This window comes from Erpetoichthys calabaricus, chromosome 2, assembly GCF_900747795.2.
Source record: "Erpetoichthys calabaricus chromosome 2, fErpCal1.3, whole genome shotgun sequence".
In the NCBI taxonomy this organism is placed as follows: Eukaryota; Metazoa; Chordata; class Cladistia; order Polypteriformes; family Polypteridae; genus Erpetoichthys; species Erpetoichthys calabaricus.
Window position 1 is genome coordinate 266,021,869 of NC_041395.2, and position 26,037 is coordinate 266,047,905.

Genomic DNA, 26,037 nt, shown 5'->3' on the forward strand with positions numbered 1-26,037 from the left:
TAACTGAGTTATGATAAATTGAATACTTTCTTAGTGCATGACACCAGCTGAAAGAATTAATCAATTTAACTTAACATGCCATTAATGAAAGATATATGGGCCCCATAAAATCCTTTTGGTTGGTAATGGAGGTCCAGGAATATAGTAGGTATTTTCATAGTTGAATAGACAAAAGCATAAATAGAACCTGGGCCACAACATATGCTCCCAGTTCCCTCTGCCTTTAAATGTGCATCAATGTCTAACATTTGATCAGAGCTTTTGGGAAAGAATGCTTAAATACTTTCTTATAGTCATTTTCAGAAAGCATTAAAAATCTTAAAGTATTGACCATTGCTTTGAGAAATTAGAACATTGTATCTTAATTTTTTTTTAGCATTTTTAACAATTTTAGCCATACTTATATAATTTAAAATAGATTTTTTAAGAGGTAATACCATCCCAAAGCAATTACTCACACAGTTCCACTGTTTCTTATTTCTGTAATGGAGACCAGGCAGGATAAGTGGCTCTCATAAAGGCATGCAATTGTTCAATGTTGGGGATTTAACCTGCAACCTTGTGGTTGTCAACCCAACTCCTTAAACAAAAGCAGAGTATTCATAAATTTCAATAAAACAGCAGATTTGTTAATGTGTTAAATTTACAGCTTTATTTAAAGACTTAGGAAGCATTATGAGGAAGACACTGAAAGCTATTAAATGTAACCGATTGTCAATTTAAACAAATGTAAATACAGATTTCACTTCTTTTCTGCAATTTAATCTTTTTCTATGTTTCAGTAGCAAACAAATGAAAAAATAATCATGTTGAACATTTTTATCCTAATCAAGCTATCAGAAATTCTTAATCTTGCAACATTTTCCATACGTTTTTTTTTTCATGTTCACATCTTTAAAAATGCTCTTTGGTTTATCTTATTAGTGGCACATCATTTACCTAACAAACATACTGTACCCATTGTTCATGCAGTAAATTACAAAATACCTGAATTTAAATCAAAATCTCATTTGCTCCTTTTATATTTTGCTGATTGTAAAAGACAACTTTATAGGAATTAACTTGTATTTCACTGCATATATTTAAAAGTTTCACATCATACTCACATTAAGTTAATTCTTGCATCAAACTTACAACTGTGCAGAGTAGAAAAAAGGTAATTTCAAAGCTAAAAGAACATTACTCCCAAATGGCGTGTTAATGTCACTGTACTTCACTTTTACAAGGCCGTTCTTTATTTTAGTTTATACCCTGCTTCGCTTAACTTAACCAGTCATGGTGGAGGGCGGCCCACTTTTTTCATCTATGTAATAAATTTGCATAATACTCATAACAACTTAGCCTCCAAAGTGTATACAACCTAAAATCAAGTGCATCTCAGACCTCAAGCACAGCGGTAGAATTACAGAGTTAATGTACTCAGTTAAAGGAAAGTTACTTTTACCCAAAGAGCCACTTTAAGAATGGGTTGTAATACCACTGTGCTGCACTGCCAAAAGATGATTTTTCTATTCCTCAACATTCACTTGTACAGGAGTTTACAGTGTTTGTTCAATGCTAATGATTTTCTGACACCAGCGTAACAAGTTTGAAATACACCCTCCAAGGGATGCTCCTTATGAGGATTGTATCTTATAATCTGTCACTGCTTAACACTCTCAGAGAAAAATCGGCAGCTAGCTGACAGTAGCCAAGGCTCTGTACCATTCCACGTGATGACCTTCCTTTTATTACATAATATCGTGCTACTATGTAATTCTTATTCAAGGCATAAGACTATTTTCTAATCATTACCACCTAATGCAGAGCCTCTGTCAAGGAGTGAGAATTTACTGTATCTGAATTTTATGGGGAATGGATTACTTTTGCCAGTTCTTTCTTGTTTGTAAATCTTTAGTTTTGTTGCCCACCTATATGTTGGGAGAAGAAGTACTGACCTAAAGCTGAACAAGAGAGACAAGCTTATATAGCACATGTGCAAAACTGTCTTCAATGCAAATCTATCTATCTATCTATCTATCTATCTATCTATCTATCTATCTATCTATCTATCTATCTATCTATCTATCTATCTATCTATCTATCTATCTATCTATCTATCTATCTATCTATCTATCTATCTATCTATCTATCTATCTACAGTGCATCCGGAAAGTATTCACAGCGCATCACTTTTTCCACATTTTGTTATGTTAAAGCCTTATTCCAAAATGGATTTAATTCATTTTTTTCCTCAGAATTCTACACATAACACCCCATAATGACAACATAAAAAAGTTTACTTGAGGTTTTTACAAATTTATTAAAATTAAAAAAACTGAGAAATCACATGTACAAAAGTATTCACAGCTTTTGGTCAATACTTTGTCGATGCACCTTTGGCAGCAATTACAGCCTCAAGTTTTTTTGAATATGATGCCACAAGCTTGGCACACCTATCCTTGGGCAGTTTCGCCCATTCCTCTTTGCAGCACCTCTCAAGCTCCATCAGGTTGGATGGGAAGCGTTGGTGCACAGCCATTTTAAGATCTCTCCAGAGATGTTCAATCGGATTCAAGTCTGGGCTCTGGCTGAGCCACTCAAGGACGTTCACAGAGTTGTCCTGAAGCCACTCCTTTGATATCTTGGCTATGTGCTTAGGGTCGTTGTCCTGCTGATAGATGAACCGTTACCCCAGTCTGAGGTCAAGAGCGCTCTGGAGCAGGTTTTCATCCAGGATGTCTCTGTACATTGCTGCAGTCATCTTTCCCTTTATCCTGATTAGTCTCCCAGTCCCTGTCGCTGAAAAACATCCCCACAGCATGATGCTGCCACCACCATGCTTCACTGTAGGGATGGTATTGGCCTGGTGATGAGCGGTGTCTGGTTTCCTCCAAATGTGACGCCTGGCATTCACACCAAAGAGTTCAATCTTTGTCTCATCAGACCAGAGAATTTTCTTTCTCATGGTCTGAGAGTCCTTCAGATGCCTTTTGGCAAACTCCAGGTGGGCTGCCATGTGCCTTTTACTAAGGAGTGGCTTCCGTCTGGCCACTCTACCATACAGGCCTGATTGGTGGATTGCTGCAGAGATGGTTGTCCTTCTGGAAGGTTCTCCTCTCTCCGCAGAGGACCTCTGGAGCTCTGACAGAGTGACCATCGGGTTCTTGGTCACCTCCCTGACTAAGGCCCTTCTCCCCCGATTGCTCAGTTTAGATGACCGGCCAGCTCTAGGAAGAGTCCTGGTGGTTTCGAACTTCTTCCACTTACGGATGATGGAGGCCACTGTGCTCATTGGGACCATCAAAGCAGCAGAAATTTTTCTGTAACCTTCCCCAGATTTGTGCCTCGAGACAATCCTGTCTTGGAGGTCTACAGACAATTCTTTTGACTTCATGCTTGGTTTGTGCTCTGACATGAACTGTCAACTGTGGGACCTTATATAGACAGGTGTGTGCCTTTCCAAATCATGTCCAGTCAACTGAATTTACCACAAGTGGACTCCAATTAAGCTGCAGAAACATCTCAAGGATGATCAGGGGAAACAGGATGCACCTGAGCTCAATTTTGAGCTTCATGGCAAAGGCTGTGAATACTTATGTACATGTGCTTTCTCAATTTTTTTATTTTTAATAAATTTGCAAAAACCTCAAGTAAACTTTTTTCACGTTGTCATTATGGGGTGTTGTGTGTAGAATTCTGAGGAAAAAAATGAATTTAATCCATTTTGGAATAAGACTGTAACATAACAAAATGTGGAAAAAGTGATGCGCTGTGAATACTTTCCAGATGCACTCTATCTATCTATCTATCTATCTATCTCTCTATCTATCTATCTATCTATCTATCTATCTATCTATCTATCTATCTATCTATCTATCTATCTATCTATCTATCTATCTATCTATCTATCTATCTATCGTAGGTAAAGACCTAAGCATGCTTTTAGTTCTAGTCTCCAGTTTAAAGACAATATTTAATTCATAGATAGGTATTAAAAGCAAACCCAATAACTGCTAAAGTATTTTTTTTTTTGCATTTTTCTATAAAGCAATGCACATTCAAAGGCCATTTTTTGCAACAAAACTACATGTCCCTTTTTAAATGAAAGACAAAGGACAGCAGGAATTGGGACAAATTTAATAGGGCATGACAAAAGCAGTAGTTTAACAGCAAAATACATTATCTGGTTGCTTTTTCAAAGGTACAAATCCCCTTATTTATTTGATCACACTCTGTCCTGTTCTGTCCCTGAAGGTGATTAGTCATTAATTTTCTTGCTGCTTGATCTGTTAGTAATGCTTTGTTTTTATCCAGTGGTGCAGTTTTGAATTACACTGCTCCATAGGCCAACCTGACTATGGCTGTAGTCTCATCTATCTTTGTTTAATTGATTGATAGCTTGCAGTGAGATTCATGTGGTTGTTAAGAGGGACTGAATAGGGCAGCCTAAATGTATGCCGAAGCAGAGGTTAGCCATGCCTCTAATTAGGAATGCTCTTCAATAGTTAAATTGATTCATTTTGGCAAGTCAATAGCCAATATCTATTGTGAATTGGCCAAAATAAATTGAATTTATTTATGTTCTACATTTATTCATTCTTAATTTTCCTAGATAGTCATTTTAATTTAAAACATTTTTATGCTGTTAGAGCATATTGAAAGCTTGCATGTGTTTAATAGTAAAGTTCTGTATGTATGCATTTGTAGTTTCAGGAAAACATATTAGCAATATCACCTGAGATAATCACTCTGATTGTGGAATTTCTGATGTGGAAAGACCATAGCAGGGCTGGAATTGACAGGTAGTGGTAATCTGTTATTCAAGTACATGTCCTCAAGCCAATAGTCATACACCTAGAAAGAAAAAAAAACAAAAACATTTGGTTTTCATCTCATGTTATATCTTTTGAATGCACTATGATCTATACGCTGTTGTATCTGGCAGTTTGTTTATTCCCTTAATGATTTTAGTTAAATGAAAAAAGACCAGATTGATGTACAGAGCATTTACAAGAGCTAGGAATATTTAACTCAAGTCTGCTTTGTTATCCTATAGATGTGTAGTTTAGGACGGCACTGCAGCTTTGACTTAGATCTGTGCTGTTTTTATTATTCATTAAGATAGATGATGTGCATTCTTGCTTTGTTTTCTTTAGCTCTCTCCTGCAATCCACAGCTGTTCTTTAACTTTGCCAGATGGGAATGTGCTATGATATGCATTATTGTCCCATAGTGTGCCTATTGCTACCAATGTAATAGTGCAGTTATTATTTTTTTTATCAAAATAACATCTAACCTTTTTAAATACTGCATAGTCCAGATCATGATTATGTTAATATTAAATTCATGTACATATAAAAATATGCTGTCCAAAGAAGCAATTTCTACATGATTTTAATTTGCACAATTTCTTCCTAATCATGTTGGGGAAAATAGTCTGCATATTTTTGCTTTGTAGATTATAGTTTTGTGTTTCTTTTAATATGTTTTAGCATAGTACCATTTCCTGATTGTCTTATGCATTCCAAATGACTAATTGTGACTATCCTACTTTACAGATAAGCGATTCTTATTTTGAGCACAAATCATCTGAAGGCCCACGCCTCTGTGGGTTAAATTATCCCAAATATATATTTGCCTTTTTTGCCCATTGGGACCCTCAAGGTCAATTTAGTACTCTGTTGCAGATTGCCAGAACACAAATTAAATCCTGGAACCTCAGTGGATGACATGCAGTAATACATTTACTGTTTGTGTCATTAGACGGTACATGCTGCCTTTCCTAAAATGTGATAAATCATGCAATAGACAGTATCTCATTGACCTGTCATTTAGCACAATGTATGTGCCATATTCTTGAACAGATCCTGATTCTCTGCTTTTTTGCCCTGTTTCATTTCAGATTAATATACCCTGACTTAAATAAATAAATAAATGACAACAGCATACTTTTACAATACCAATGTAAAGTAATTTTGTACTTGTATTGTTTCCTAGGTAAATCATATATATAAACTAGGATGGCTTACTTTTATATATAAATTGCTCTAAATTTACTGTACATGCCAATCAGAATTTGACCATCCATACATCTGTTTAAGTACCTAAAAGCAGTACACCCACGTATTGTAAAACACCAGGCAGTTTTCAATCATGTCTTTAAACTGTGCATAAAATCCTTTCACAAAGAGATTGCCTGAATATGTTACAATTGACCTTATGTGTGCTTGTGAATGGGCATTTGTACATGTGCTCCCTTTATTTTTATAAGTAAATATGCTGAGCTCAGAATGGAATGTTTTCAAAATGCAAAATAGCACATATCTGAATAGTATCAGGCTTTAATTCTGTCTTCAATATGGCACCATGAATACTTCCTAAATTAATTGACTGCCAACTCAGAAGTTTACCTTCTTTCAATTTTTTTTTGTCATTCTGGGTGTGTTCAATCCATATCTATCTATCTATCTATCTATCTATCTATCTATCTATCTATCTATCTATCTATCTATCTATCTATCTATCTATCTATCTATCTATCTATCTATCTATCTATCTATCTATCTATCTATCTATCTATCTGTCTGTCTGTCTGTCAACTTAAAGAGTTTTTGTAAAAGGCCAACCTTCTCCCTAGGGAAAAAACAGTCATATGGATAACATTTTTAACTTTTGTAATGGAAGCATTTTTCTGATTATTTTCAGCAGTTTTATGGGTTTAAAGTATAGATTTCTAACTTGTTCAATATTTCTTTTCTGTGGAGTCTTGTTCTGCATTTAAGTAATATTAAAGTCATACCCAGTTTTTTGTTTTCTCTCGTCTTTCCAGTAGCCTTTGCTGTAAAATTTCTCCCAAACCTCCAGAAGCAGCAAACTTCTCAACGATAGCTTTGGTCTTTCTGAATTGCTCTTCTGTAACCAGGTGTTTCATACATTTCAGGTACATGTCCAAGGTCTGTTGTAAAGGTGGCACAGGCAGCTTTGGAAACACCTATTCATAATATAATAAGTGAACCTTTGAGTTATGAAAGAACAATTGTATGCATGCATTGACCAAGGAATCTCTTTTTTTCTTTAATGGTAAATGTATATTTCCTAAAAGCCAGATTTTTCAAATAAAAAATAGCAATATGTGCTTTATTGGGCGGCACGGTGGCGCAGTGGGTAGCGCTGCTGCCTCGCAGTTGGGAGATCTGGGGACCTGGGTTCGATTCCCGGGTCCTCCCTGCGTGGAGTTTGCATGTTCTCCCCGTGTCTGCGTGGGTTTCCTCCGGGCGCTCCGGTTTCCTCCCACATTCCAAAGACATGCAGGTTAGGTGGATTGCCGATTCTAAATTGGCCCTAGTGTGTGCTTGGTGTGTGGGTGTGTTTGTGTGTGTCCTGTGGTTGGTTGGCACCCTGCCTAGGATTGTTTCCTGCCTTGTGCCCTGTGTTGGCTGGGATTGGCTCCAGCAGACCCCCGTGACCCTGTGTTCAGATTCAGTGGGTTGGAAAATGGATGGATGGATGTGCTTTATAGTTTTCAAAATATTACTTTTAAATTTTCATAATATTAAGAAGGATGTTCACTAAGGGAAGTAATTTAATGCATATTTATTTTTTAATTTTTTCATGATGTGGACCAACAACTTATGTCTTACTTGTACTACTGTTTTGTGAGAAAAGATTACAAAATTATACCCACAGTCTTTGCTGAAGCCATATTTAAACAAAAACCCCTATGGTGAAGTACTGAGGATTTATTCATTTGTCAAAAATCTATACCTTAATAGTATCATGTTTAAACAATGTATCTGCAGTAAACTCTGTATCAGTTTAGAGAACAATATCCAGTACTTTACACAATGTAACTGACACCCCTAAATCAAGTGTGTGTCCTATAGCAACACTACATTAGTAAATAAAAACCCAATGTAAATTTGTACAAGAAATATATTACACGGAATATTCTACATTATTTAAGAATGTGTAAATAGAGACAAGATTGCAGTTCTGCCAAAGATGTTCATTGGTAATATTGTTACTAATGACAATGAATATGCCCTGTGATTTACTGGCAATCTTTCCAGTGTTGGTTCTTGTATTGATGTGCTAAGGATGGATGTGAACTCCACTCACTTTTAACCCATGTAAGCAAGTTAGAAAATCATTGGATGGATGGATGGATGGATGGATGGATTTACAACATGCATTTCTTGCTAAGTGTTTTTTAAGGATTGTTATGCATATTACAAAACTGACATACAATTAGTTTACTGTTAAAATTTGGCAGAATAAAACAGTGTAGATTGATAGAAGAGTTTCTGTCACTTCATGCATATCCCACCACAATATAAACACACATTACACGAGAAAACGGTGCAAAGTTAGGAAAGCAAGTTCAGTACCATGGACAAGAGTCCCAGTCAGTATGCCTTTTCATGAGGGTAGCTGGTTCTGGAGTAATACTCTTTCGTTTCGTAAATTAAACGTCTTTAATTCTAGCTTTATAAGGTTTGATTAATGATTTAATTATATATTCCTTCAGAAACGCTGTATCTAAAATCAATTTATTTATTGCATAATGTCTTGCCTACTTATACACATTGTTAGCATCTTTGTAAAAATCACTTTTCTACCTTGTACACTGTATTAAATAAAAGCTTTCAAAATTTCTTTGTAAAACCACAAAGTTAATATTCGGAAATATTTGTTAGTGATTTATTTCAGAAATGTAACAGAATATTATTATTCTAAGGCAAACAAAAACAAAGAATATAAATTTAACTATGTTTGTTACTTTAATACATGATAATATTACCAACATTAATTCAAATATAATGCTTTTATTTAGTATATTTAGTATAACAATAGTGCATTATTATAGGTATAATGTTACTTCTGGTCTCATTTTTTTATGTTTTCATTACCCTGTATTATTATACCACACTAACTGCCTTAAATTTACAGCTTTTTTACTTCATCTTTAAGAATTACTAGAAAACGTAGTTTCCGTATCTGCATACTTTGAATAACAATGATGACGGGTGTTCACTCCTTTGCTCTTGAACTGGTATAATTTATATATGAAATAATCATAGACTATGGCAACTACATGTCTTTAACTTTTGTATGTGCCCAACCTTTCCAAAATTTTACATTGATAAAAAAGTAACCTATGCAATTTCTATACTATAGCAGAATAACGTTTAATCTCACTTCACTTTAAACTAATACTACAATTAACCGTCTGAGAGAAAAGCAAGAAGTCTGATTTGGCAACGAAAAACGTACTCCATAAGCTGTGCATAACAGGTTTTTGAGTTATCTCAAAGAATCCACGGAGATTCCATTATGAGAAGGAAATTGGTTAACGTTTCAAAGTAAACATCTTCCTTTGCAAACATTTTAAACTCATTATAAAATGAAGTTCCCAGATAAATCAATTGGTTTCTGTTGTGCCATAAGCATTATTCCTTCCTGTATTGGCTTGTGCCAGGAGGGCTATAACTTGTTAATAACATTACATTAGATAACTAGGGAGTATAGATAATAATACAATCTGAATGAGTATTGCCTTATACTTAAAATGTCAGCATGTAGAAGTTCATTCATCAATCTTTTCATACAACCATTACATTTCATGATTTCAAATACTCAGAAAACCAAACCACCAGATGATTGACAGACAGACACACAAAATAGATAGATAGATAGATAGATAGATAGATAGATAGATAGATAGATAGATAGATAGATAGATAGATAGATAGATAGATAGATAGATAGACAATAAATACAACTGATAACTATCTCAAAACAGAGACCAAAACAGGAATTTTTAAATCTCAGAACCATTATGGATTGATTTTAATACATGAAAAAAGTTTCATTTACGTAATTCTCCCTATGCACTTTGGACTTTTCTTGTTCCGACTTGTGTTTCTCTAGAACGGGCATTTTCGTGCATATACACCACAGAATGAGTAAAGCTGATATTCAGGAGGTCTTAACTGCCTGTTCTTCCCTGCACATGGAGAGAAAGAGAGAGAGAGAAAGAGACCGAATGATAGAAAGATAATGAAACAGAGAAAGACAGAGCGCAAAAGTTGACTTTAGGCAAGCATTTCATGTTGCATCATTTCCGTGCGCTTTCTAACTAACGAACTTAGATATTAAAGGCGAACGTGGTATAGTTCAAAAGTATAGCGTCTGGCAGATGAGGAGTTATAAAATCACAGGATGGTTTCTATTTCGCAAGCATAACTCATAAATGCGTTAAATATTATATTTTAAAACTTTTACAGAAGCAACTGTATTTTCTTGATTATACCGTCGTTCTATAAATTCATTGTGAAAAAAGTGCACATTGAAGCATTCCTCAGGTGTGCAACAGGCTTTAAAGTTGTAAGGCAGTTACGCGTATGATAAATTATAGAATTTAGCCAGAAAATGTTACAAATTATAATGCAAAACAGTTGCTTTCAAAAAAACTTGGCTTACCTAGATGCGAGAGCAAATCCAACTTTGTCTAGAGGTGGAAAGTTAATGCTCCTTCCATATTAGTTATATAACTACGTGGAGGGTGGGGACCAACGAAGCCTTATCAGAAAGGCGACAGTAAGTTACACAATTGGATGTCTCCATTCGGTCATGTCCTTCATCACCGTTTCATCCTTTGCTGGCTCGGACTTCTTTAGCAAGCATGACAAGGTGGTTAGAGATGCCTTTCCTCTCTCTGAGCGACATTTGAAGTGAGGCTCCTCCCGCTGCATTCCATTCGTGGAAATCGCAGTGTCAGTGCAGGTTTCCAGCCCACCACTATTTAGGAGCAACTGGGCTCAGTGGGTTATTATAGAAGAAGAGCGCAAGGAAATCCGAATGAGATCGACCAGTAAAATATAGTAGTTAACCCGACACTTCTGCTTATTTTGTGATATCATTGGTAATCGGCAAATGACTTTAATAACAGCATGCAGTCAAATGCCATTTACTAGAGTCTGTTTTTTCCATTTTCACTTGAACATCACTAGTACATTTAAAATATTCCATGGTGTTTGAAATACTCTGGATCAACGTAGTGTCATTCATAAGCTATGTGCTAAAAATGATCAAAAGACACTACGGATCTTTAATGAAATTAAATACACGCTGCCTTATTGGTATAAGCTGAATCAAAATGACCAACATAATTCTTACATAAATCTGTATATATATTCAGGAGGTCTTAACTGCTTGTGTGTGTGTCGTGTATAGTGCGAAGTACAATGGAAGTAAATACGCCCACCCAGTAATAAATCAACACAATTTGTAATTGCCATCATCTGTGTTATTTATTGAGTAACGTTAATCACGGGAATAACAGTGTTAATTTCATGAGAATAGATATAATAACAAAAACTGCAAATATTTCTGTACAATAAAAAGTTATTTGAGGCTCCTCACATCACATGCAACCTTTAAATGTTCTTTTTATCAGTTAGATGTTTACGGTTGGCACCCACTCTTTTTAAACAGTCCATTTTTTTTTTTTTTTTTTGCAGAGAATGCCAATGAATGGCTCCAGTAACAACCTCACACAATTTTCCCAGGGGATTAATGTGAGGAATCCTGGCGGTCGCTCCCTCAAAAGTATCTCTTTGCAGAAAAAATGAAAATAAATAGAGTACGTAATTCCCTCAGGATATTTAAAGGTAATTCAGAATATTGAGTATACGAATGAAACCTTAAATGAAACGCCACTGAAAGTGTCTCTGAGAGTTATGTCCTCGCAATTCGCATGCAACATACTGTAAATCCTTTATTTTCGTTTTTTAAAACTTTGTGAAAAGTCATGGACAGTGCCACCTGGACTTTTTTACTTCCCAGAGAGGAGTGCTACAAAAATAAATAAATAAATAAATCGTATCTTTATTTATATGTTATATCTAATAAGAATTTGGTATCATTTTACGCAGCCAAAAATGCAGATAGTTTATTACTGTATAAATTCTTATAATGTTTCATGTTTAGAAGTACGTTTCCGGAATGGAAAACTGTGTGAGTAATTCAGCATTGCTATAATTTGGTACTAAGTATTTAACATAGAGACACTTACATTATATTTAGCGCAAGCTGCCAGGTTGGGTTCCAACCCCCCGCCGACGCAGAATTGGACTAATGGATGTAAGGAAGTTAGACTGTGTTGTTAGTTAAAATAATAATCGACTCTATAAAACCTTAGATATGATATGTCATTCAGTTTCAGACAGAAAATATCCCACTTTAGGGTTATGCAGTGGGGCCATGCTTGTTCATCAGCTCGAATGGGTTTATTCAACAACATTCTGTTTTTATTTTGTACAATCATATTGGAAGAAATCTAATTTTAGACATACTGATAAATCATTCCCTTTCCAGTATGATTAAAACAAAACAACGTTTTTTTTTTTTTTGCGTTATAAGGAATAATACAGCAAGTTACATATACTGTTTTGATGAATATCAGAAACGACTGTGAAGTTTTATTGCTGTAAATGTCATATGCAAATAAAATCGACGCAGAATTTCATTTATGATAACTGTTTAATTATTATTCAGATATTGATGCTAAAACTCAGCATACATGATATTTCCGTATACATACAGATCAATAGTAAACCTTAAAGGTATGTCTTTTTGATATTTGATAATTACCTTTGCCCAGTTTATGCGTTGTCTCTATAATATTAACTAGAGGATATGAGCATGCTGGCACTCACGTTCGACCTTCTGTCTGTTATATGATTCTTAACGCTTCTCATCAAGCTTATATTGCATTTTTCAATGAAATCTATTGGCATGACGATTACAAATCGTATATTATCCCTAGAACAGACAAAAGGTCGTTTCAATGTACAAATGGCACTATAGATATTTACAATATTTATTATTCCTTTCATTATACGTTATTAATAAGTCAAAAAATAGTTGGAATACATTTTCATATTGTTCTTTTTACAATGATATACAATAATATGTACGTACACCTTTAACGTTAGTAAATTTTGCACAATACTCCAGTGAAACATCTACAATGACCGTCACTACAAGATTTGATTAAATGTGATTGAACGAAATTATCTGCATTGCCTTATGACGTGTTAACGTTAAACATCCAAAAAAATAAATAATAAATGTTGGAAACAATTTTCACGTCATGTCAAGGTTAGGTGACGATGGTATTGCACGCTGATACTGTACATATGGACAGTACATTCCCAGCTATTAGTAGATGTTATTCAGTCCAGATTAGTTGTATTCGTTGCCGGAGGAGTCCTCTTCTGAAAAGAATCCACTTGTCTGATGCTGATTATAAGTATCAATGCCATTCTCGTCGCCAGGCATGTGGTTACTAGAAGAAGTGCCAGTCCCCTTTTTCTTTGCGTTACGCTCTTCCATCTTGATGGTATCATAAAGACCTTTAGGTCCCTCGTCCAAAAGGACATTTCTTTCTGAATGAGATGGCTTCATTTGGCACACGTTTCTAAGTAAAAGAAGAGCGGGTGCATACAGTACATTGGCAAGACCCATACCCAGATTCAGTGAGACAAAACCCAAATCATGAACAATTTGCCCGGCAACTATTGGACCGAGGGCGTAGGCAACACAGTATGATATGTCTGCTATAGCATAGACACTGCCATATACAGATACATGGCGCACATCAACTAAAAAGGCAAGGGTTGGTAAAAGGGCAGTGTCTACTAGCGCTATACCAAAGCAGATGCCACACAAAGGTGCTATTAATTGTCCAAAACTCCTACAGGCTGGCACAGTGCATGAGCTGGCTCCAATGATAACCATGCCCAGCGCACCGTAAAACCATTGGTAGTTAGGGTGTGATGCCGCTAATTTAACAGTGATATAAACACCCAGCACATGGGGGAAAAATGCTGGGAGCCAGATTAGCCCCATTTGAAAGTTTGTGGTCCCCATTTTCGTTTCCATCCAATTGGCTATAGTGGGCTCTAGGAAGGCCAAGGGAATGTTGCATGTAGTTAGTGCCCCCGCCACGACTGCAATGTAAGGATCAATCATTAGTTTGTAAATTGGAGTCCCCACCGGCATGTTTTCTCTAGTCCTGTTCGTGAATGGTTTCATGACGCTCATTAGCAAAATGCCATCAATCAGAGAGATCCCGGCGAGCACCATGAATGGCATAAATGTATTCACAAATTGATACATAAACCCACCAAAAGGGGGCGCCACTAAGCTTCCAAAAGAGATGAACGCTAAAGCAATACCCAAAGCTCGGCTTCTTTCGGATTCTTCAGTGTATTTATCAGCTATCATAGCAATACCGGATGTGTCTGCGAAAGCGGACCCCAGTCCTTGGAGGCTCCTTGCAACAAATAAAGTCAGGTAATTTTGCGCAAAAGCGAATAAGCAAGTAGAAAAAAACATGATAATAAGTCCTATAAAAAGCGGTATATCATATCCAACCCTGTCTATGAATGTGCCACTTAGAGGGTTCACGAGTAACTGCAGAATGGCTTTCGAGGCAAAGAGTATCCCTATCTTCAAGTCGTTGTTTTCCCCCGAGTGTTTGCTGGTACTGTTCTTGGAAGTGCTGGAAGAGGTGATGTTTAGAATTTTAAGGTAGTCTGGCATAATCGGCACAATAACCATGTATAGCATATTGTCAAGTAAAAGGGCCACACAGACAATCACCAAAATAAGTCGTCTTTGACGGTTAGGATCCTGCATAGCAGTACCTAGTTGTTTAGTTCTTTCGCCCATCTCCGATAGTTTCAAAGCAGCAGATTTTGCTAAACCGGTGGTCTCTTCCGAAGCCATGGCTGTATTTTTTCCGTTAATTTCTGAAACTTTTCTCCACAGCCGTACCGAAAGGTCCCGATCCTCAGTACTGTCTTTGGAATTATCAGCTTTTACGCTAGACTGGATATTTAGTCAGTTCACTTACTTATCCGCTAATGGCTGAGGAGCGTCGAGATTTAGATCATCAGCTTCTCTTCCGCCCTTTCTTTCTTTCAGTTTGCCCTTTTTCGGATATGCCTTCGCTGAATTTCTTCATAGCTTTGGTTACTTTTCTGTTATCAAACAGCTCATCATGATGCGGTTTTCTCTTTGGACTTAAGTCCTCCTGCCCCTTCGATTGCTTCTGGGGCACAACTTTTGAGTTACGGCGTCCTGTAGTATGTTGCTTTATCGTCGATCACCCAGATTTATTCTTCGACTTGTATATTTTCCATCCCGGGAAATTGTTCAGCTGATTTCTTACTTTACAAGTCACTGAAAAAATCCGTTATCTGCTCTGCGTAAATTCATATCGTCCGCCACCTGTAACACTGACAGATCTGTTCTCAGCTCTTAGCCGAGATCACCAGTTCTGATTTTGCTACCATTGGCTTGGTTTGTGTTACATGTTTGTTGATCAGATAGCTTTTTTTTTTCTTCCTCCTTTTTCAATGTGCGGTGACGCAGTTTCAGCTGAAGCCCCAGTGGTTCCTTCAACAGATGCGTCTTTTATGCTAAATTAACACATGGCTGAACCTTACCCAATAACAACCGAGCGGACCGTAGGGCTGTGCTGCTTGCCCCGTGAAGACGCAAAAGAGTCGCATAATCACATGCGGCTTCAGTTGGCAGACTAAAACAGCTTTAATAAGCGTATATGATATCAAACAGCTTACATTAGCAATGTGTAGAATATGAACGTCGGTCTGCTTTAGCTTGTACTTTACTGGACTCTGTTTTTAGTGGCAGTCACGTTTGAAAAAAAAAAGTTTTCTGTTTTGTTATTTCAGAATCACAGCATAAATAATACATCACTCGCAACCTCTCAACATCAATCACTAAAATGCTTGGGTGGTTATTTCCTTTGATGTATTTATCCTTGTAAAATGTGACCTGCTGAGGTTTGTGAGAATTTCACGGATTTGCTACAACAGGAAAACGGCAAGCGATATTTTGAAATGGCAAAATTATAAAGTGCATCCATTTCAAGTTTACTATCGATGTTATGCCGCAGTGTTTTAAAGGTAAATTCAGTCAGCTCCGCGACTTCGTCTTGTCCATCTAACTTCTTTTATCTTGCAAAGCTTTAGAACAGAAATAACAATGGCGATTTTTCATACGTGTGAATGATGGAGATGGACGGGACTGGTGTCCTGTTCAGGGTTGCTTCGTGCCATAGACCCGATTCCGAGTCCCGTATAGGATGGTTCCTGCCTTGTGCTTTGACCTGCAGGGATACGCTCCAGCTGTCTATAGGCTCCTGTAATGATAGAGGCGTAAAAAAGTTGATGTATGAACAATCGAGAAAACTCAACTAAATTAATAAATACATAATGTCAGAAGTGCCTGAAAGTAGCTGCTCCTAAGAACGTTTTGCATTTCAATTAGCGACTGACTGATGACGGGCCAAACGTTAAAACATTTAGCTTAAAAAAATATTTTTATGCAATCTCATAATGGAGAGGCACTTTCCATTATTAAACATATTCATGCAGGATTTAGCTCCATTTAAATTCTGAATATGAAAGTTAAATTAAATTGATCTCCGTAGTATTCATGGAAAAACGCTTTAAATTGTGGCTTTTATGGAACCCTCTAATGTTATTGACTCATCTGCCCAGGTTTTAATGATCAGACTCATAAATATCAGGAAACCCTCACACACAGCAGACACATCTAATCTCCTGTGTATCAAAGCGTTTTTTCTTTCTCTCTCTTTTCCTCTCATACGTCAGAACAATTTCTAACGAGCAGGCAGAGTTACAAATTGCTTAAGAAAATGTAATGGGTGGGATGGAGCTTCTGGCAGTGGCGGTTATGTAATCAAATCAGTTTTAGTCTACCTTTTTTCCCTTAGGATCTGGACCATTTACTTGATATTAAACAAATCACTTTTTACTTTGGTATACTGCCAAGTTCCATTTCTCTGTTCAGTTAATGTTATCAGCTTTAATTAGAGTAGCCGGTTTCCCCCCCCCCCTGTACCGAGTAAAGAGGTAGTGGAACCAGAACGTGAACGATAAATGAGGATCAGTGATACCGTTTTTGACACTGTCGCTTTAAAGTGAAATATATTTGCAGCTTTCACGATCCAAGTAAACAGAACTTCATTGCTTTAAAATGATTGTCAGTTTTAATATTTGTTAACTTATTTGTGTGGTAATATTTGTACAGTTCACCACTCTGGGTACTGCAAATCCCAATATAGCCCATTATATGAATCACCAGTGTGGGAAGAATTTCAAGAGTAAAGCAGTACAATTCAGTAAAGGCATCGAAAGTACGCCAGCCCTCGAAATTCTACACTGCTAAGAGCGTCCTCTGTTGACAGAATCAGAAATTCACTACTCCGGAGAGTAAGCAGCTGCAACTAGAAGTCTGATTAAATGCTCTATTCCCCAATGACTGTTTAAAATGCCTGTAAATTTGATGAATCATGATGGCAGTAGCTTAAAGCTACACGTTTAAACAACAAAACCTTTCATGCAAACTTTTCGAATGCCTCTCACATACATACATATGCATATTCTCAAACCAGCTTAATCCAGCTCAGGGTCGCGGGGTTAAGTGGGTGAGCCTATCCCGACATCCCGAACAGGCGCAGGTCCATCGTCACATAGGCTTCGAACACACACACACATACACACACACGTAAAATGGGCGGCTTTGGGATTGTGGGAAGAAAATACAGGCAGAACCGAGTAGAACGTGCAAATTAGACACAGGAAACAGAATTCGAAACCAGAACGCTGCGCCACCATGCTATCCACGCTTCTCACAATCCAACATTAAACGGCAGTTACAGTCAAAAAATAATGCATTAATTAGATTTACGGTAAGTGTTATTTTTTCAAAACAAAATAAACGCTGAGAAGATTGTTTTTGATAGAGAACTGTAGTCTAAGTAAATAATATGCTAACAAATCTTATGTGAGGAATTTTAATAAAAAATAAATAAAAAGTACAACTCTAAATAAAGACTTCTAAAGGATAATATAAAGTGTTTATGCAAATTTGCATCATTCCCCGTGACCCTGTGTTAGGATATAGCGGGTTGGAGAATGACTGACTGACTGAAATAATCATGTATAATATGTATAATTATGTAATAATTGTTACATTTTGTTTAGCATGATGGAGTTACATAGGTTGTCCTAAAAAGTCTTTTCAGCCCTTGGAAAGAAAAAAAAATAAATTGCTTTATTCACAAAGGGAATATTCAGTCTCAAATATATGCATCGTTTGAGTTTTAATTCAGGTTTTCGCATGCAGTATTCATTTCAAGAGACACTAATTGAACAACAGGAGGCTAACTATCACGCCTAGTGGTGCAATAAATCAATTCCTGCATAGCTTTGCAGTTAAGGGACTCTTAATAGGTGAATCGTCAATTAAAGGAATTAACCCCGTTGATGTATCGGTCAATCCAGTCGTTTAATTTTCCTCTTGCCTATCATTTTGCATATTCTGTTATCCCTGTCGATCAAATCCCTGCAGAGCTTTAATCTTTTTCACAACAAGTGATCAAGACGAGCTGATGTGAATGCTGATATGACAGAAAATTTGACGGGTTCGATCTGACATATTCCTTTGAATTATTCGCGCAAATCTAAAACGCAGGAATACGTTTCCTCTTTTCAACTAAAAACGCAAGCGGTATTACACGTGTTCTCAGTCAATTAATCTCTACTGTGTTTATGGTGCTTTATGTGCCTCCGAATTGTTTGAACTTTACCAAATGATCAGGGATGCTCAAAAATTCTATCTATCTATCTATCTATCTATCTATCTATCTATCTATCTATCTATCTATCTATCTATCTATCTATCTATCTATCTACCTAGTTCAAAGTTCCATTTCCCATTACTCAGGTCCCCCGTATAAAAGTAATATTTTAATGATTATAAACACTTTGGTTACATAGTGCCAAAGTGTGTATGTTAAAATGGGCTCTTAAGTGCCGAACATTATTTTTTCTTAATCATAAAGCCTCAATAGCGCTTTGTCTTTTCAGGTGTTAAAATCTACCTTTTTAAGTAACTTTCAGTACCAACAAACTTCGAGCTAAGCCCAGTGGATGCCGACCTACCCTCTCAGCCTTCGATGATACTGTAATTGCAAAGGATCGAAGATCGCCAGGCCTGAGAGCAGCGTGTGATGATCGTGGTTTCACTTCAAAGCTAGGGACACTCCCTCCAATACTTAGGGGTGGACATTGGTGAGGATATCACTGTCTAAAACCTCCATCTCCCATACACTCTTGCAACAGCTCGTTTCCCTGCCATGTAGCTAGTGTTATCAAAGTACCGATGTATCTCCTCTCTGCTAAACCACACTCTTAGTTCTTTAATGGCACTGTGTTGCTCTTTTCATGGGTTGTGTGGTTCCCTATGGGTTCCCTTGACCAAATGGGGAGGATATAAAGAAACACAATCTAACACCTGAATGCATGGTATGGGCTGCAGGACACTAACAAATTATGGAAACCTGAACTTAGCCTGTGGCATTGTATGCAGCAAGAGTCCTTTTTAAATCACGACCCATTAGTATTTCACAAATCTGTTACCATCTATTTCATGGCTATTTTCTATATGGCGCCTATTCCAGATCTAAATAAATAAATTGTTCATTCTGGAACCTTCATTTGCATATGTCTTTTGGAAAGCAAAAATGGTTCATCTGTGCAGTCGTTCTGAAGATCCATTATGGCACCTTTATTTTTAACAGTGCTTCAGACAATAAAAATAAATAAATTTTACTCTTCGGACTATGAAGATCCAAGCACAAGCACCCATCTTCATAGATGACATGTGACTAAAAACCACTGAGAGAAACATCTTTGTGCGCGAGCCATTGTACTGTACTAGAACCTCAAAAGTCACTGCTCTGCACTACTTTGCTCTTTAGTTTTGTTTTTTTTTTTGCTGATCATTCGGTAGTTACGGTAATTGTATCGTTTCGTTTTTACTTGTGCGGATAATATCCTTGTAGAGTGAATGTTTCCGATCTGACGCATTGTTTCTTATTTATACAGTGTTTTATCATTATGTACTCATTCATCTGTGTCTACTGCACAGATGTTGTACCATACGGTCTCAATATTGATCTTTTTGCACCATATTGTGCCAAATATATTTCATGGATCCCTACAAAAGTATAAGAGCAATAAACTGAATATAATTACACGAGAAATGAACGTTTTAACAGAACGTTTGAAAAAAAACACATGCTTTTAACAACATATTTTAGGGATTTTTTTTTGTAATGCTGTCGCTGAACCACAAAACTGAAAGCAAATACCAGTAAATAATGTGGCGCTTAATGAAAATATTGCACTGGGTTAGGTAGCTTGACACATTCAGCACCACGTTAGCTGAACAGCTCTTGGCCATTTTCCACTGCTACAGTGGCGCCATCCTCAGGATAAGAAAACGAACGCAGTTAAACGCTGCTAAATAAACAAGAAAAAGCTATTTCGCTCTGCCCACGGAACCTGTCTGCTTTTCTTAATAAACATTTATAAAGACAGTAGATTACGAAGTTAAAAACAACCAAAGGTAAATGTCTATGTATTTTATTGTTATGCGTAGTTTTGGACTCATGTTGACCTCATTTAAACATTAAATAGCGTTATCCACTCATTTATATTTCATTTGAATATAAAACAAACACTCTTTTTCAAAGTGCTGCCCAAAATAGAATTTGTAAGACGTAGACGTAATTCACCTTATATTTACAAAGCGAGTGGATACTTCTTAGATCTAACAATTTTAATTTTTTTTTTATCAGACTGTTGGGTGTTTCTCAATTTGTTTCTTTTGGTTTGTCATGATATACGTGTAGATCAACTGGAAAAAATATTCTTTTAGCATTCGTTAGGTTTTGAATGTGGGACAATAAATCTTGCAAGTTCAGTCTTCCCACAGGCATGGGCAGGGCCGGATTTTCCTATAGGCTAACTAGGCTTCAGCCTAGGGCCTCAAGATCAAGAGGGGCCTACATTCAAATTGTTAGCAAAATTTTATTATCTCTCATGTAATTTACAAACTTAAAAATGGAAGGTGAAAGGGCCTCATAAGTGGAATAGCCTAGGGCCTCTTTTCATATAAATCCGGCCCTGGGCATGGGGCTTTCTCCCACATCAGTTTCTCAGACATTATACCCAGTGGACTCTTGGATGACAGAAATAGGGGCAAATACAAATTCAAACCTATCATGTCTTGTACGCCAGAATTTACAAGATATATGATGTGCATCCAATTAAATTTTCTCACGTGTTCCTCACTCAAGGGGTGCAACAGTGTGGTTTCAACTGTCACACTGGAGATGAGGGGTCTCTCTAAACCTGAACAGTGGGATCATTGGCTTTAAATAGGTAGCTTCTGAATGTCTTGATGGTTTGGTTGGGCACCAAACAGAAAAAAGAATTAAAAAACCCTTTGGAATTACCTTGATTTAGGCATTAATTGTTCATAAAAATGTGGTGTTATCTTCAACTAACTCCCATAGCAGACACAAACAATCCATTGTGCTTAACCTATTAATACACAACCAAATGTTCTTATTGTTAATACAGAACACAATAATTAAACATTCATGGTTAAGACTGGAAAAAGTATGTGAACTCACATGTTTAGCAACTGTGAGAACCTCCTTTAGCAGCAAAAACCTTTCCTGTAGCTGCTGATCAGACTCGCACAATGGTTGGGAGGAGTTCAAGGCCCTTCTTCCTTATAAAACTGTTTGTTATTTACTATCTCTAGGATTCCTTGCATGAACAGCTGCCTTCAGATCATGCCATCATGTCAGTTTTTGCTGAGGTCTGGACTTTGACACACCATTTCAGAACACAAATTTCTTTTGTTTAAGCCAATTTGTGGCTGATTTATCATATTTGTTTAGGTCATTGTCTTGTTTCATCTACTTCTGTTTACTGTTGTGTAATGGACTCCTACCTTGACATTCTCCTGTAAAATAACGTGGTACAATTCTGAATTTATTGTTCTCTATATGACATCAAGCTGTCCAGGACCTAAGGCAGCAACTCCTCCCCAAACTATGATTCTCCTTCCACTATGCTTCAAAACTGAGGTGAGGTTGTGGCATTGATGTGCGGTGCATTTTCTCCTTTAAACTTTGCATTTTTCTACCAAAGAATTCAACTTTAGTCTCATATGTCCACAGAACATTGTGCCAGAAGCATTATAGAATATTAAGGTGGACTTTTGTAAACCTGAGGCATGCCAAATGTTTCTTTTGGGGAGCAATGATTTACTCTGTGATGTTTTTTAATGAACATCATTCTTGCATAATGTTTTCTTATAGTGGACACATGATTGCAGATATTGGAAAGTTCAGGAGATTGCAGGTCCTTTCTTATTACTATTGTGTTCTTTTTTACTCCCTTCAGCATTGTACAATGTACTCTTGCTCTGATCTTTCCAGGGAGCCCACACCTTTGAATATTTTCAGCAGTACTGAATATCCTTTATTTCAAGATAATTTGATTTACTGTAGATTAATGAACAGCCCAGTCTTTGCAAATGCATTTGGAACCCTTTCCAGCTTTCTGAAATTCTTCTTATAAGGTCTTCTGAAATTTCTTTGGATCAGAATATGGTTCATTGGAAGAGATCTTTCTTGAGAACAGCAAGCCAAGCTCTGGGTGCCATATAGGCCAGGGCATCTCCAACCCAAACATGTAATTTCATCTCATTCATTGGAACACTTGACTCCAACTAACTTTTGGAGAAGTCATGCGCTTAGAGATTTGGACAGTTTTTTTTTTTGATGCTGTTTTACTTATTTACATGAAAACTCCTCCAACAATGATGACTGAACAGACGAATGGAGAGGAAAACATCCTTAACTCAGGGAAATTATTGTCAAGAATCTTTGATAAAATATTTATAGCCATAAATAAACTTCAGCCATATTCATGGTACGCTGAAGTGAATCTTCTTGGTAAGTTTTAATACTTTAGTTTTCACATTTGCACCAATGCCCCATAGACCCTTTAAAGAGTAGCCACACACACAGTATTTAAAAAAAAAAATTAAAATGATTCACTTAAGAAAACAATTTCCCTGGGCAAATAAATGCATACCATGATTGTGAAAAAATAAGTTTGACTTGAAAAATATCAAACTTTCTGATCTAACATATATCACCACTAGATGTCATTTTTTTCATTAAGACTGAGACACTACAGAATAATATCTGTCTTATGCTTGGAACACATTGCAGGATGGACAGACCAATTTCAACCATTTAGATAGTGGCAATAGGTGTTCCAAATATGGATGGGTGTAAAACAATGATCTTCCAAGATTATTGTTGGTTGTGTGTTATGCAGTGAATTAACTTAACATAACTGATCCCTAGTTAAAGGCAGATCAAAAAATATTAAGCATATTCAATACTTCTGACACCAAAACCTGAAATACAGAGAGGGATGTTGTGTGTTTTTGTTTTTAGAACATTAGAACAATCTAGATGAGAACAGTCCATTCAGCCCAACAAAGCTTACCAGTCTTATTCACTTCCAATATAACATCAAGTTAGTTCTGAAGTTCCTTAAAGTCCTATTGTCTATCACACTACTCAGTAACTTATTCCATGTGTCTATAGTTCTATACGTGAAGAAAAACCTCCTAATGTTTATGTGAAATTTACCCTTAGCAAGTTTCCAACTGTGTCCTTGTGTTTTTGGTGAACTCATTTTAAAGTAGCAGCCTCGATCCATTGTAGTAATTCCCTTCAAAATTTAGAACACTTCAGTTATGTCACTTTTTAATCTTTCCTCAGAACACATCCATTGTAGCCCTGGAATCAGCCTAGTTTTCTCCTTGCTGGATTTTTTCTAGTGTTTTCATGTCTTGTTTGCAGCTTGGAGACAAACACTGTACACAGTACTCAGATGAGGCCTTGCCAATACATTATAACGTCTGAGGATAACTTGTTTGCACTTGTACTCTACACATCATGCTATGTAGCATAACATTCTGTTAGTCTTCTTAATGGCTTCTCAGTATTGTCGGTAAGTTGATAGTGACAAGTCCACTATAATTCCTAAATCTTTCTCATAAGGTTTACTTTCAATTTTGAGACCTCCCATTGTGTAATCAAACCTAACATTTGTACTTCCTATGTATAATACTTTACATTTCCTTACACAAAATTTTATCTTCACCAAATATGCCCAAGTCTGTATGCTGTCCATGTCCCTCTTTAATGATTCAACAGATTCTAGATTATCTGCCAAACCACCTGGCTTAGCATCATCTGCAAATGTAGCCAGCTTGTTATTTATATTCCTATCAAAATCATTCATATATATAAAAAAAAGCAATGGCCCTAGCACTGATCCTTGAGGGACGCCACTCTTGACTTCAGTTTATTCTGATAAGGTCCCTTGTACAATAACTCTCTGTTCTCTGTGTTTTAGCCAACTCTGCAACCATCTACACAAGAAACCCTGAATTCCCACTTCTTTTAGTTTGATGTACAAGTTCTCTTTTGATACCTTATCAAATGCTTTCTGAAAGTCAAGGTAAATAATATTGCATGTATTCTTTTGTTGCTTCCTCATAAAATTCAAGCATGTTAGTAAAACGTGACCATCGTTGTCTGAACCTATGCTGACTGTTCAGTAAAACTCTTGTTCTTGCCATGTGTTGCTCAATCTTTTCCTTAATAATTCCTTCCATTAATTTACTTGTAATTCACATTAGGCTTATTGGCCTATAGTTTCTTGTATCTGCCAGGTCACCCTTTTTATATAGTAGGATAATATTTGCTATTTCCTACTCCTTTGGAATTTCTGCAGTGTGCAGTGACTTCCCAAAAATACATGTTAAAGGTTTATATATGTATTCACTAATTTCCTAAAGACCTCCAGGATAAATATAATCTGGTCCTGGTGATTTGTTTGATTTCAGTCTATTTAATATAAGCAGTACTTCACCCTCTACAGTTTCCAAACCACTCTGTATGTCCTTAGTAGTATCTGTTACCTTATACAATACATCATGACTTTATGTGTAAAAGACCAATATATCTAATGAGAAATAAGGCAAAGAACTTAAACAAACATGGTGTCAAAAAAGGGAGCCTCATTATCTCAAATTAGGTGGACTTTTCCTATTTCGTTTTGATTTTTTAATATAAAATAACACATTACTTATCATAATAAGATTAACTTGATCATTGTCTGCCCTGTCTGTTTTGAAATCACATTTTCATTTTGGTTGTTTGAAACATGAATATCAATCTATTAATATACAGTGTTCTCTGAGGACATAATCTTCTAGAGTGTGAACTCCAGTAACTGAAGACAGACTAGAGGACAATAAATAATGCTGAAATCTGTTTGTACATGTGGATTGTTCACTTTTTAAAAAATCTTTTCTATCTATCTTTGGTTTGTGTCAGGAAATACTTTGAAAAGGCAAAAAAAATGAATGCTTTGAAATCTATATAAAGCCATGGTCTACTATGAATGACAATGCTGATCAGTGTGGTTTTGCAAATACATATGTTCAGATTCCAACACTGACTAAATATACAAATCAAAAAGGTCCAAGTAAATTCTAAAATTATGGAAACAAGACAGCCTACCAGATATAATATCTTTGAATTCAGGTTTGCTACAGATGTTTATTAATATTATTTTACAATTGGAAAAATCTAAACAAAATTGCACAGCATCTTTAAAAAATAAAGAAAAGAGGCAATATTAATTGTTCATTAAAATTAGAAACTCTCATCTTAGCAGGATGAGAGTCCTCTGGTGAAATATCTCAGGTGAGGTTCTGACACTCTATATCATTAATAAATGAACTGCCATTCCTTTGTACTCTTTTATCCACATGCACAAACTCTGATGTTTCATAATTAATTTTTCCACCATTTACTGTCACTCAATAAAAATATATATTTGTGTCCAAAAGAAGCGGTGAGGAATTTATACATTTGTATTATTTCTAATGCCTGTTTTGTGTGTTTTAATGATTTGAAGCTAATTCTCTTCATTTTCTTCATCTTAAACAGAACACACACACACATATATATATATA

The 26,037-nt window shown here is 36.3% G+C and overlaps 2 protein-coding genes across 2 annotated transcripts in view; both read right to left on the reverse strand.

Moving 5' to 3' along the window:
* chata (choline O-acetyltransferase a) overlaps nt 1-9,984 on the reverse strand; it is a 39,382-nt gene extending 29,398 nt beyond the window's left edge. Inside the window, exons 1-3 of the mRNA XM_028793424.2 lie at nt 9,859-9,984; nt 6,782-6,973; nt 4,718-4,836 (exon numbers count right to left, since the gene is read on the reverse strand). Of these exons, the coding sequence (XP_028649257.1) occupies nt 4,718-4,836; nt 6,782-6,973; nt 9,859-9,921 (374 nt within the window). The 5' untranslated portion in view covers nt 9,922-9,984. The remainder of the gene's footprint in view (nt 1-4,717; nt 4,837-6,781; nt 6,974-9,858) is intronic.
* Nucleotides 9,985-11,268: 1,284 nt separating this feature from the next.
* On the reverse strand, nt 11,269-15,512 carry slc18a3a (solute carrier family 18 member 3a). The gene has a single exon (XM_028792736.2). The coding sequence runs from the start codon at nt 14,776-14,778 to the stop codon at nt 13,231-13,233; it is 1,548 nt and encodes a 515-aa protein (XP_028648569.1). The 5' UTR covers nt 14,779-15,512; the 3' UTR covers nt 11,269-13,230.
* Nucleotides 15,513-26,037: the final 10,525 nt, after the last annotated feature.

What these genes read in the sequence shown, in the direction of transcription:
- slc18a3a (XM_028792736.2), bottom strand. Translation starts at nt 14,778, where the DNA reads ATGGCTTCGGAAGAGACCACCGGTTTAGCAAAATCTGCTGCTTTGAAA.